Here is a 14,303-nt window from a genome sequence, read left to right as displayed (position 1 = left end):
CATCCTCGTGGACCTCCTCTGGACTTGTTCCAACAGTTCCATGTCCTTTATTTTTGTCTTCTATTGTGCATGACAGTCACCTAACACATGCCTAGAGCTTTTTGCAGAATCGACTTATGTTAAAAATCAATGTATTTGATTTCTGGCTTGGTTCAGTACATGAATAATGCTAGATACAAAGAACACTGAACATTGCACCAGCTGTTATGAGAAGAGTCCAGCTTGGGTGACATAGCCTAGTGTGAGATGTCCCTGCCCATGGCAGGGGGGTTGGAACTAGATGATCTTAAGGTCCTTTCCAACCCTAACTATTCTATGATTCTATGATTCTATGTCCTTGAAGCCCTGGAGTGGCTTCAATCATTGTGACACAATCAATCATTGTGACTTTTAGACTTGGTAATCCCCAGATAAACAAAAGGAAAATTAAGTCTATTTGTCCCATCTTTATAAACTTGTGAACAAAAGCCATCCCCAAAATACGGTAAGGAGACTTCACAGAAATGTAAAATAGAGACTGTACTGGCAGATGGAGAAGCAGCAACAGAATGCATCATCCAAATATACAGAAAGATGAAACAAATTCCCCTGTTCAGGGGAAATAAAGGGAATGTGTCTTACATCGTAACTCTTCCTCTGTGCCTCCAAAAGAACTACAACTCCATACAGATCCATACTGGAACACCAACAGATACACATGTATCCATGATAACCACTCTGGACACAAATTTCATAGTCCGTCCTTTATGTCAGAAATACTTCAGTAGGTATTGTAGCCTTTTACATACATAGCCTTTTTAAGCTATTCTGTTTAAATGACAATCCTATTTACCCTTTATAAAGTAAAGCTTGTGCAGTCTTTCTTTCCAAATTCAAAAGGAGAACCTGCCTACTCCCTTTTTTCTGTCACAGACTCTGAAGCCTCACAGGAGGAGTGAGAAATTCTGTATTCAGGACTAGTCACCCTCCTCTGCCGTACCCTTTGGGTTTTGTATTGTGCTTCAGAGAATCCAGACTGCTCAAGAGAAAATTCCTTCTATGAAACCAAAGAGTAGAACATCTACCATACATCTTTGCTGTTTAATGTATAACTGACTCCACTGATAATAGACATTTCTATCAGAAAAATGCCACATTAATGAGACAAGGAGAAAATAATTTTCTTGTCCGGTGCTCTGAATCCATAAAGAATTCCCTATGAATATTACAGAACATACTGAAAAGAATTACTACTATTTTTTAGCATATTTTTTTTAATGTCAAGGAGCTATACCAAACATTCACAGAAACAAAATCTTTAGGGCAACTTTCTACTTCATTTATTTCTTCAAATTTCTAAATATATATAGACAGATAAAAAGCTAAACTGTACTCTCTCAATCCCTGCATTAGATCTAATAGGAGGATCTAGGAGCTTTGATTCACAAGCAAGAATGACTTAGATGCCTCCAGTTTCTGAAATCTCTTACAATTACTGAAACAGTCCTCCAGAAGCTGAAATCTGATTTGCCTTGAGATATTAATGGGCTCTACAATGCGTATGTTCAGGAACTGCTTCACAACATCTACATAGCAGATGCACAGCAGACTGAACAAATATAAACTGATTTTGAGCATACAATTTTTACGTATTTAAAGCCAAGTATTTTAAAACCAAGTATTAAAGCATTATTTTAAAGGCAAGTATTAAAGCCTTCTTCCATTATCTGTGTTGTGACTGTCTCTATCTGCTACCCATTTTGAGAGAGAATTTTTTTTGTAGCATTGGTAATGCCCTTGTCAGAAACCATATAGAGGGAGTAAATCATCCAGTAATTAGTGATGTGCAAGAAAAGTGCTTGTGTTTGAAATGGAGATAAAGAATTAGTATGCATGTTAAAAAAAAAAAAAAAAAACAAAAAAAAAACCCCCAAACACCCCACCCCCCCCCCCCCCCCCCCGAAATTTACTAATTTTATTGCAGTGCATCAATTACTGAAAATTCCTAATGTTTTCTTTCTCTTCTCTCCTGCAGCTCCCTGCTCAGGCAACACTTACTTCTGCCATAGCAACTGTGCATACCCTTGGGATGAAAATCACTGCAGAGGTGAATATTATACAAAGTATAGCCTTTGTGAGCTAGGCTGGTCAATTTGCCTTTCAAGAAAGTCATGAAATGTATTCTTCCTGGAAATATGAAATATTCCGGGGTCGGACTCATTTCAGCGGGTGGTATCATATTCTCTTCCCTTGTTATTTTCTCTTATAATTACTATTATTAATGGTAGCAGCAGTGATTTGTGTTATACCTTAGTTACTGGACTGTTCTTATCTCAACCCTTGGGAGTTACATTCTTTCGATTCTCCACCCCATCCCTCCGGGAGTGGGGGGGGGCGTGGTGGTGAAGGAAAGAAAGAGGGAGGAAGGGAGGGAGTGAGTGAACGAGCTGTGTGTCTGGGTTTAAACCACGACAGGAGTACTCGGAGGATAAAGAACTGGCTGGATGGCCGCATGCAAAGAGTTATGGTCAATGGCTCAATGTCCAGCTGGGGACCAGTAACGAGTGGTTTCCCTCAGGATTGGTATTGGGTCTTGTTCAACATCTTTGTCGGTGACATGGAGATTGGGATTGAGTGCGCCCTCAGCAAGTTTGTCGATGACACCAAGCTGTGTGGTTCGGTTGATACCCTGGAGGGAAGAAATGCCATCCAGAGGGACCTTGACTCGTTTGTGAGGTGGGCCGATGCCAACCTTATGGATTTTAACAAAGCCAAGTGCAAGGTCCTACATCTGGGTCAAAGCAGTCCCAGACACAGCTACAGATTGGGTGGAGAAGAGATTCAGAGCAACCCTGCAGAGAAGGACTTGGGGGTGTTGGTCGATGAGAAACTTAACATGAGCCGGCAGTGTGCACTCGCAGCCTAGAAAGCCAACTGTATCCTGGGCTGCATCAAATAGGAGTTTGACCAGCAGGTCAAAGCAGGTGATCCTGCCCTTCCACTCTGCTCTCGTGAGACCTCACTAGGAGTACTGTGTACAGTTCAGCTGGGTTCTGCTGTAGCAGTCATTTTTCTCCTTCTTAGTAGCTGGTGCAGTGCTGTGTTTTTGACTTTCAGCCTGGGAACAATGCTGGTAACACCAATGTTTTTAGTTGTTGCTAAGTAATGTTTACTCCGACCAAGGACTTTCTCAGTCTCATGCTCTGCCTGTGAGGAAGGGCACAGTAAGCCAGGAGGAAGCAGAGACAGGACACTTGACCCCAAGTAGCCAAAGGGGTATTCCATACCACAGCACTTCATGCCCACTATATAAATTGGGGGGAGTTACCTAGAAGGCCCAGATCACTGCTTGGGTCGGGCAGAGTATCGGTTGGTGGGTGGTGAGAAATTGCATTGTGCATCATTTGTGTTTATTGTTTTTGTTGTCTTTTCTTTTTCCCTTTTAGTTTTATATTCTTTCCCTTTCTTATTTCTCTTATCATCATTATTATTGGTGGAAGTGGTAGTGGTAGTAGTGGTTTTGTATTATGCCTTAGTTGCCGGACTATTCTTATCTCAACCCGTGGGAGTTATTTACATTCTTTCGATTCTCCTCCCCATCCCTCTTGGAGCACTGGGGAGAAAGGGAAGGAGTGAGTGAGTGGCTGCGTGGTTCTGAGTTACCGGCTGGGCTTAAACCATGACAGAATACTATTGTAAAAGTCTGCATCTAGACTAACATGGGTACTTACTTTTGTTTTAACCAGAAGCTGCAAAATTACATATGTTCAAATGTACTAAAATTTCTGTGACTTGGAATTTTAAAAGGCAGTAATCCTTTTCACTTATTTCTCAGAAAACATAGAGTGAGGAACTGATCATTGAAGGCAATATAAATAGTAGGCAAGATTAAACAGATGGCTGTAACATAATTCTCGAGTCTCAACTGGCATTTAGCACTACTTTCAATTTGACAAATAAAATAAGACTCATATGTTGACATACATGCGGTGCACTTTTATTTATGTAACTAACTGAGGTATTAAAATTGTCTTGAAATGCAGGCATCTAAAGAAGAGAAAATGATATGAGTAAGAGAATAGTATCATTGGTTTCGGTCTTAAGTGATTAGTAGCTGTTTTTTTCTTCCAATATCCTTTACTTATAATATTCATGCAAAGTCTCTGTCTTACTCCTCCACTAGGTAGGTAGCTTGGGAAGATGGGAGGAAATCCACCATTTCTCAGCAAGAATTAGTTAGGCAGACTTTTTTTTTAAATGAAGTATAACAAGCTAAAAGTGTGTGCATCTCACGCTGCATATAATACACTTTGAATATATTCAGGCATTATACACAAGCATCTTGTATAGACACTGATACCACCTTCACTAGGAAATCAAAAGTCAATAGATAATGAACCTTGTGTCATATCTTCTCTTCTTCGAACATAAATTTCACACGGAATCTCCTCCATCACCCTGTCTTCTATGACTTGTTCAGGGCAGTCATGCACTTGTTTGAAAGTGTAACTATTCCTGAATGTGCTGTTAAATGTTTTCATTGGCTGAGGCTGTGCAAAGTCATTGCAGAAGGGAAGTTCCATGGAGCTGAGGTTTGTCCTGCTTTGTTTGGCATTAGAGGCCTGGGAACCACAGTGGTGGTCACGAATGCATCTGGAAGCTGTTGAAGGGCGGCTCATTTTCTGGTAGTTTTCAAGTTCCTCTGATAAATCTTCCAGATCTGCAGAAATTTCTTTGTCCCTTAATGAAAATAGTCCATAATGTGGAGGATCAAATACTTCCTGGAAGCCAGCTTTATTGAAAGAAGTCTTGCAAGCCATAAGCTTTTTGCGAGGTTGCTTTACTTGTACTAGAATTGAAATGATGAGAAGTACTAAAACTATCCCTGATGTGATGGCAATGATTGTTCCATGAGTTTTGGTGATTTGTTCAAACAATCCAGTTATTTTCTTTTCTGCAAAGAAAAAATTAGGCTTATGATGACGGGTTTATGATTTTTCACATTTTTGATCATGCTTAATGACTTAATGGCATTGGAGACTAGATCTGTGTGTCAATGGGATTTATCATCCTGGATCTGTGCATTTGTTCAGCAAGTCTAATTCCCTGTCTGTGTTACTGGCCACCACATGGTATTTCAGTGGCAGGTGGAACTCTGTGGCCAGCGTAGGCTGACTGAGCTAGGATGTGGCTTTAATCCTGAACCTCTACTGATCAGTTCACATTCCAAAATCCACAAGTTAAGTAGGCTTAAAGTAACAGCTACAGCTGATACTTCTCTTATCATGTTTTGCTCCTGCTGGTAACATTCCCATTGATGTCAATAGAAGGAAACATAGATTTAAAATTATCTATTTCTTCCTTAAAAGGGAAATATTATCATAGTGATGATGTGAAGGTGACTGTACTATTTGTTTACAAGGAGCTTTAACATAGATATATTCCAGTTTTAACAGTCCAGTAATCAAGTCAGATGGAAAAAAAAAAAAAAAAGAGAGGGCCTGGGGGGAACAGACATGGACCAACCAACCCTTATCATATGGCACTTTTGGCTAGTACTTCATATGAACACAAGATGGCAGCACCAGCACAAGATGGTTTCCATACTAAAAATTCTTATTTGGAGATTAAGTTTTTCCGTTTGGATTTCTTTTCTGTAAATGTACTTGTCTGGCAGTGTTCAAGGCCAGGTTGGACGGGCCTTGAGCAGTCTGGTCTAGTGGAAGATGTCCCTGCCCCATGAAAGGGGGTTGGAAATGGATGAGCTTTAAGGCCCCTTCAACCCAAAGCATTCTATGGTTCTACGATTGTCCTAGGGGACTAAAATAATTCTACACTGAGATTCTGCAACATCCTCTACTGGGGGGAAAAAGCATTTAAGATTATGTAGAAGAAAATACAGTAGACTAGATGTTGCATGTTATTTTCAGATATCTGGCTCCTGCCATCTGGATATATGTATTATGCACTTAAGTACTCTGCACACAGTGCCTGGAGACAGTTCTACACCATCATACACTATTTGAAACAATTCATACACTAAACAGACTCCCAAGGAGTTGGCTAGTAAGAAGTTATGTCTGAAATACAGTTCTACTTCAGAGTGTAGACTGTCTTACTCTGAGTTACACTTGTCCCTTTAATGTGAAGGAGGATATCTCCCTTGTCCTGCTGTCATGGTTTAAACATGCCTAGCTTAGATTTCAGCATTACCATACATTGTGGGAGGTATGAATTTCAGCGCTATGGCAGTTCTCTCATCTGTGCCTAGGTTTCTTAATTCTTGGAAGATACTCCGGTCAAAAAGTTGTTATGCAAAAGGTGATGTATTCTCCAATCTCTTAAAATAAATGGCGCACAACTGACTTTCCTATCAGTTTTTGTGCCACTGGGCTTAGGTCACAATATGCTCAGATTTAGGTAGCTATCAGTACAGACTACATGAGAACTCTGGGTGCCGGAAGGAATTTTACACAACTGTGAGAAGCTTTCTTTTTAAGGCTAGATATTGCTTATTTGGTTGCAGCAGTCTCCCTTCAGTCTGCCTAAGCTGGCAATATGGATCCAGTCTTCAGCTGTCTCTTCATTATCTGCTGTGCAAGTATTACAGCAAAATTTAGACTGTATTCAGCATAAAGCATGGTAGGTTATTCAGCAGCAGATACAGCAATTTGCAAAAACTGGGAAAGACACTTTCTTCACATTGTGACACGGTTTTCATGGAATTAATTTTTTAAATACTGCAGTATGTAAAGTGTGAATTCTAAGCAAAATTCTAGGAAGTGGTTGGTAAAGATGGGAAAGAGATCTGGAAATTGCACTTAAGAGGGAATACCGAATATTAACAAAGCTAAGTACTGTTTAGAGGAGCTCACTTTTACACTGAAAACTTGGGAGTTATGAATCAGTTTTGTTAACTGGAAAGCTTCCAGAATATACCTTGCATTAGAGTATTTATGAGTGGTGTGCATTTTTTTGTTTGCCCCAAATAAAATGTCAAAGTAAGGTTTTTAATACGTATTTACTAAAAAAATTAAGCAGGATTTGTGTGTTGAAAAGCCATTTTATTTCAAGATTTTCTGTAAAGGAGGTTTTGACCCTTCCTTAGGGTCAATTTCTCTTTGAAATGCAGTACGTATTTAAAACTTTCTGGAGTCATGCGTTCAGAGCATTTATGCCATTCTTTGTCTAAAAATAAAAAAAAAAATCCCTGCTCACATGTGTTCTTTTCTGGTTTTCTTTTAGCAAGAAAAACTGATGACCTTAAATTTGTTTTGTTCCAACTCTGAAAACTCAGTGATTGTTGAAGCACAGGTGAACATATTTGTACTTTAGCAGAATAACAAGTTCCTCATATTATGAGAATTTTTCCTACAAAACCTGATATTGAGACACATTTTTCCTGTAGCTGTGATGATTTCAACAATACTCCTGCACCCCATCTTCTAGAAGAAGTGAATTACATGTGTTCATTTTCCATAAGCGATGACTTCTGCTTCCTAAACAATTCCTCCTACCCGTTCTCACATCATATGAAGCAGCTGCATTTACTCTGAGATAGCCTGTGATTAACAACTTAAAAAAAGTGTTTTAAAATTGTCTTTCTCTTTGAAGACTGTTGCCCAAGAAAGGCTTTTTGTGCTTGAAGGCTTGTGTCTTTTTCAAGCTCTGTATTTTTTTCTCTAAAAGGTATTACCTGTCCATACAATCCTTGCTTCCTTTAAAGTTTAGGAATCGATAGGCTGCAACCTGGCAAATACTAATTTCTATTTCCTATTAAGCTGACATCCCTTTAAAATAAGATACTTTATGCTGAAGAGGAAGAAATTTAATTATAAAGCAGTAAGATCAATATTCAGGATGCTTGCACGTCTCCTGAGTTTAAATAAAAAATTTGAAACACCCGTCTGAGATTAGTAGAATAGCTGTCTTCAGCATATTTCCAGGAAGAATACATTTCATGACTTTCTTGAAAGGCAAATTGACCAGCCTAGCTCACAAAGGCTATACTTTGTATAATATTCACCTCTGCAGTGATTTTCATCCCAAGGGTATGCACAGTTCTGAATGCCATTGCACACTAAAGAAGTATTGATGCACATGTTGCTATGGCAGAAGTAAGTGTTGCCTGAGCAGGGAGCTGCAGGAGAGAAGAGAAAGAAAACATTAGGAATTTTCAGTAATTGATGCACTGCAATAAAATTAGTAAATTTCGGGGGGGGGGGGGGGCAGGGTGTTTGTTGGTTTTTTTTTTGTTTGCTTTTTTTTTTTTTTTTAACATGCATACTAATTATTTATCTCCATTTCAAACACAAGCACTTTTCTTGCACATCACTAATTACTGGATGATTTACTCCCTCTATATGGTTTCTGACAAGGGCATTACCAATGCTACAAAAAAAATTCTCTCTCAAAATGGGTAGCAGATAGAGACAGTCACAACACAGATAATGGAAGAAGGCTTTAATACTTGCCTTTAAAATAATGCTTTAATACTTGGTTTTAAAATACTTGGCTTTAAATACGTAAAAATTGTATGCTCAAAATCAGTTTATATTTGTTCAGTCTGCTGTGCATCTGCTATGTAGATGTTGTGAAGCAGTTCCTGAACATACGCATTGTAGAGCCCATTAATATCTCAAGGCAAATCAGATTTCAGCTTCTGGAGGACTGTTTCAGTAATTGTAAGAGATTTCAGAAACTGGAGGCATCTAAGTCATTCTTGCTTGTGAATCAAAGCTCCTAGATCCTCCTATTAGATCTAATGCAGGGATTGAGAGAGTACAGTTTAGCTTTTTATCTGTCTATATATATTTAGAAATTTGAAGAAATAAATGAAGTAGAAAGTTGCCCTAAAGATTTTGTTTCTGTGAATGTTTGGTATAGCTCCTTGACATTAAAAAAAATATGCTAAAAAATAGTAGTAATTCTTTTCAGTATGTTCTGTAATATTCATAGGGAATTCTTTATGGATTCAGAGCACCGGACAAGAAAATTATTTTCTCCTTGTCTCATTAATGTGGCATTTTTCTGATAGAAATGTCTATTATCAGTGGAGTCAGTTATACATTAAACAGCAAAGATGTATGGTAGATGTTCTACTCTTTGGTTTCATAGAAGGAATTTTCTCTTGAGCAGTCTGGATTCTCTGAAGCACAATACAAAACCCAAAGGGTACGGCAGAGGAGGGTGACTAGTCCTGAATACAGAATTTCTCACTCCTCCTGTGAGGCTTCAGAGTCTGTGACAGAAAAAGGGAGTAGGCAGGTTCTCCTTTTGAATTTGGAAAGAAAGACTGCACAAGCTTTACTTTATAAAGGGTAAATAGGATTGTCATTTAAACAGAATAGCTTAAAAAGGCTATGTATGTAAAAGGCTACAATACCTACTGAAGTATTTCTGACATAAAGGACGGACTATGAAATTTGTGTCCAGAGTGGTTATCATGGATACATGTGTATCTGTTGGTGTTCCAGTATGGATCTGTATGGAGTTGTAGTTCTTTTGGAGGCACAGAGGAAGAGTTACGATGTAAGACACATTCCCTTTATTTCCCCTGAACAGGGGAATTTGTTTCATCTTTCTGTATATTTGGATGATGCATTCTGTTGCTGCTTCTCCATCTGCCAGTACAGTCTCTATTTTACATTTCTGTGAAGTCTCCTTACCGTATTTTGGGGATGGCTTTTGTTCACAAGTTTATAAAGATGGGACAAATAGACTTAATTTTCCTTTTGTTTATCTGGGGATTACCAAGTCTAAAAGTCACAATGATTGATTGTGTCACAATGATTGAAGCCACTCCAGGGCTTCAAGGACATAGAATCATAGAATCATAGAATAGTTAGGGTTGGAAAGGACCTTAAGATCATCTAGTTCCAACCCCCTGCCATGGGCAGGGACATCTCACACTAGGCTATGTCACCCAAGCTGGACTCTTCTCATAACAGCTGGTGCAATGTTCAGTGTTCTTTGTATCTAGCATTATTCATGTACTGAACCAAGCCAGAAATCAAATACATTGATTTTTAACATAAGTCGATTCTGCAAAAAGCTCTAGGCATGTGTTAGGTGACTGTCATGCACAATTAGTACTTTTATGCAATTTTTTTCAGAAATACTGATCATTTTCATGGTTGGCTTCATATAATTACAAATCATTAGTAAGGTAGAAGACAAAAATAGCCTCATGGTCTGAAAATAAGATAAGCAAGGATTCACTTTTTTTTTTTTCAGTTAGAAAAATTGCTTACCCCACTTCTGGTAGGAGCTTCCTTTGATCCTGACCCTCTACTCTGCTCTCGTGAGACCTCACTTGGAGTATTGTGTACAGTTCTGGTGTCCTCAACATAAAAAGGACATGGAGCTGTTGTAACAAGTCCAGAGGAGGTCCACGAGGATGATCAGGGGACTGGAGCACTTCCCGTATGAAGACAGGCTGAGAAAGTTGGGGTTGTTCAGCCTGGAGTAAAAAAGGCTGAGTGGAGACCTCATAGCAGCCTTCCAGTATCTGAAGGGGGCCTATAAGGATGCTGGGGAGGGACTCTTCATTAGGGACTGTAGTGATAGGACAAGGGGTAATGGGTTCAAACTTAAACAGAGGGAAGTTTAGACTGGATATAAGGAAGAAGTTTTTTACTGTTAGGGTGGTGAGGCACTGGAATGGGTTGCCCAGGGAAGTTGTGAATGCTCCATCCCTGGCGGTGTTCAAGGCCAGGTTGAACAGAGCCTTGGGTGACATGGTTTAGTGTGAGGTGTCCCTGCCCATGGCAGGGGGGTTGGAACTAGATGATCTTAAGGTCCTTTCCAACCCTAACTATTCTATGATTCTGATTCTATGATTTAAAAATACATGAAACATTTTTCAGACACATACCTTTCAATTGCCCTATCCAATAAAGATGCTATTTGAAGTTAGAACATAGATAATAATAACCACATACCTTTTCAGGTTTTCTTCTGCCAATGACTTTTGAGTTGCTTTAAAATTGTAAGTTAACAAAGTTATCTAACTTTAGGATTAGTTACTGTTTCAACCTCTTGCACTCAAAAAAACACCACAAAAAGACCCCCCAAAACCCAAACGCAACAGAAGAAAAACCCAACCCCACTCCAGTATTTGTAATATAAACAGATAATTTCCCTGGCAAAATTCATAGCATTTTCTAGATTGGAAGCTGGAATAACTTGCACTACCACTAATATCAATAATTGCATTGAAATAAATGCTACTGGAAAAGCAGTTCTCAATTTTTGCAAGTTGTGAATTGCAGTAAATACCAGTTTTAAGCACAATATGTAACTTTTACTGAATGCCTCTTGTAGCTTAAACAATAGACTAGTTTGACCCATGCAATTGTTTATTTTACATCTAGGCAATAATCATTATTTTACCATGTAGGCAAAGTAAGCAATAAGATATTTCTCTTAAGTCTCTGTCAGTCTTTTTAGAAAGATTGTTTTACAGAAAGTAACTTTTCACCTGTGTTAAAAAATTACTGTTTTATGGAACAGAATATAAAATCCACTTCTTATCTGTAACCTAAACTTTTTTGTAAGGTGGTGACCAGGATCCCTTTCAGGACTGGCTACAGACATGTTCTGTCGAGAAAGGTATTTCTTTGACAGCAAATTTGTACTACTTATTCTTCAAGCAGAGTGAGTCTTTTGAAAACCTTTGACACAAGCATAGGTTTGATTTCCTGAAGTGGCAGATATGCTTTATTCAGCTCTCCCCGTGTATCGCAGATCTTCTCTGCAGTTCTGAACTTAGTCTACTTTAGTCCTGAAGATGCTACTTATTTTCAGGTTCTGCAATGTGGACAATGTTGTCCTTTATAAATATGTGAGGCAAAAAAATTCCAGTAAATTCAGAGAGAAAGCACTTCAAAGAAAATCTCACTTTCAGGAAACGTCTTCATTTACAATGGGAATAAAGACTATCTCCACCCTGGGCTATGAGATACAAACAGAAATCCAGTTTGCATTTACAGCTCTGCTTTTAATATAGCCTTCTTAAATAAATTTGAATTTAACTGCTTATCCACAGTTGTGCAACACAACTGGACTTTCCTAAGGGAGCACGTGTGGGATCGCTCCAAGCCATGTGCAGCTGAGAAGGAGGTAGCAGCTTAGGTATAGCTGGAGTGGGTGTACTTCCAGATCCAGACTCTGCAGGGTCACACGTGTTCTCTAGCCTTCTGAACATCCAGTATGGGCTTGAGAAGAGCCTGTTGTGGTATCTGGCAGAGAACTGGAAGATGAAGGCTAATGGGAGAGCACACTTCAGTCCCACTGCTGTCTTCTTTAAGTAAGCCTGTGCTCATCTGTAGAAATCTTTGTGAGAATGACATAGCTTAGGGCTGTATTATTACTGAATTCAAATGAAAAATAAACCTTTTAAGACTGGAGGAAAGCCTTTCTTCAGGAACCATGCTTATAACTGTAATAAAGCAAGTATTTAATTTAGATGCCAGTACATGAAGGAAATGGAAACAACCTTTTTCATGTGTTCCTGCTGCATAATATATAGCTGATGCTTTTCCTAAAATATACCTGAAAAAGTACCCTGATCCCAGGAGAATAGGCAGTTTAAAATCTACTTACGATCCACAAATGAAGTGAACAGCATTCTGAATCTGCTTAGCCTACTGCCTTCATCTGCCCACATCCGCACCACACCCATCCCAGTCTGCAGCATGACATCGTTTGCTACCGTACTGCAGAACTTTGCCTTCAGGTTTTCAATAGAACTACTTCCATCATACACAGCAACAAAGTTTCTTTTGCATTCATTTGAATGCTCCATTTGATAGTCGAGAAATCGTACATAAATCTGTTAGAAAAGAGAAATTAATGTCTCTAGGAAAAGTAATACAGAGAAGACAGTATTTCTTAGCAAATCTCGGAGATGTTTTGTCCCGTTACACATGTGTAACTCTCAATGCACAGCACTTTTAAACTTACATTTTCTCATGAAATGTAAATGTGGAGTATTACTTAAAGTTTGTCTTAAGTGTCTGTTTTGCTTTGGCCCCTTCCCCAAAACAATCTTTACTTAATAATTTACTCTCATGTTTCTACTCCTGGGGGGGGGGGGGAAGAAAAAAAGGTAAAAAAAAAAAAAAGGTAAAGCAACATACTTGCTGAAGAAAGCCCTAAGCAGCTCTGCTACATGTGCAACCTATTACTCTAGAAGAGATATGAGAAACACATAAATGTGCTGAAAGAATGTTAATGGTATTTTGACTGTTCTCTTTTCTTTCTTTTTTAATTCCTAACAGCAGTGTTAAAATATAAGGGAAGGAGTCTAGTCAGGAAAGCTCTGAAGTAAAAATAAGGAAATTGAAATTTATTGCTTCAGAATGAAAGCTAATTACTGAATTGTAGCATTGTTATGGAAGACACAAGCCATGAAAGTCAGGAGTAATTTGAATAAAAATGGAAGCAGAAGAAAAAGTAAACTGGCTTTCTAGGAAGAGTTAATAAATTAAGCCAATCTTAATTCCTCCAAAAGCAGGAATCTAATCCAAGAGAAGGCAGCATATGTGTTAGAACGTACGCAGCAAAGAAATTGGAAGACCAACATGGCACTTGGAAAATAAACAAACAATTTATTTTGCCAGAGCAGGAAACTTCTGCAAGATTACGTGAAAAGATCACAGGCCTTTTTCATCTCTTGAATGGTTGTATTGGGATTCTTAAAATTCTAGGGAAGTTGATGAACTGTGTAACTCAAACTCAGTTACCTAGAGCATGCTGCAAAGGCTATCCTTAAACTTTAAAAATTCCTCAGATAGCCATTATTTTGACAGAGAAGAAATCTATCCATGTGAAGACAGAGGTCTCCTGCTCTGTGTGAGAGGAGATGCGCCTTCTACCCACAAGGTCTTCAGTATGTTCCTCAGATAAGCTTGAGTCTAGACTTGATGTGTTTTGAGTGAGTACAGCCTACAGCTACATCTCAGGCTGCTATTACAGATGCTAAGGACCTTTTGCGCAGTATAATTTTTCATGCATCTGACTAATGACAAACATCTCAGCTCTTGTTTAATTTGTGAAGCAGGGGAGACAAGCATAGATGAATACCACGCTTACTACTGTTGTATTACCTATTTTTCTGTCTTTTCCCATATCATCTTTCTTTTAACCTCAGCTACAGCCAAAGCCTTTTAAAACTGAATTGTAAGAATTCATTAAACCAAAACCAACCAACTTTGGGGGAAAAAAAAAGATTTACAAACACTTAACAAGCTCTACTGAAAGCATGGCAAGAGTGAGCACAGGAAAAGGCAGGCAAAACACCCTGGCTTTTCCTTTCCAGT

General features: G+C 38.7%; 1 protein-coding gene across 1 annotated transcript; it reads right to left on the bottom strand.

Moving 5' to 3' along the window:
* Window positions 1-3,954: 3,954 nt before the first annotated feature.
* LOC130594498 (neuropilin and tolloid-like protein 2) lies at window positions 3,955-12,906 on the bottom strand. The gene is made up of 3 exons (XM_057400440.1): window positions 12,586-12,906; window positions 8,006-8,119; window positions 3,955-4,933 (listed from the first exon to the last, which is right to left on the bottom strand). The coding sequence occupies exons 1-3, from the start codon at window positions 12,785-12,787 to the stop codon at window positions 4,356-4,358; spliced, it is 894 nt and encodes a 297-aa protein (XP_057256423.1). The 5' UTR covers window positions 12,788-12,906; the 3' UTR covers window positions 3,955-4,355.
* Window positions 12,907-14,303: the final 1,397 nt, after the last annotated feature.

This window comes from Pezoporus wallicus, unplaced genomic scaffold (assembly GCF_028554395.1).
Source record: "Pezoporus wallicus isolate ANWC-B61680 ecotype Strahan unplaced genomic scaffold, APGP_CSIRO_Pwel_v1 contig_13317, whole genome shotgun sequence".
Taxonomy (NCBI): Eukaryota; Metazoa; Chordata; class Aves; order Psittaciformes; family Psittacidae; genus Pezoporus; species Pezoporus wallicus.
This window is presented reverse-complemented; position numbering and strand designations above follow the sequence as displayed.

Excerpts from the sequence above, each read along its gene's own strand:
- LOC130594498 (XM_057400440.1), bottom strand. The coding sequence starts at position 12,787 with ATGGAGCATTCAAATGAATGCAAAAGAAACTTTGTTGCTGTGTATGAT. Across the intron at positions 8,120-12,585 it reads GTTCACTTCATTTGTGGATC|CTCCCTGCTCAGGCAACACT; the intron begins GTAAGTAGATTT and ends TCTCTCCTGCAG. Across the intron at positions 4,934-8,005 it reads GGATGAAAATCACTGCAGAG|AAAAGAAAATAACTGGATTG; the intron begins GTGAATATTATA and ends TTTTCTTTGCAG.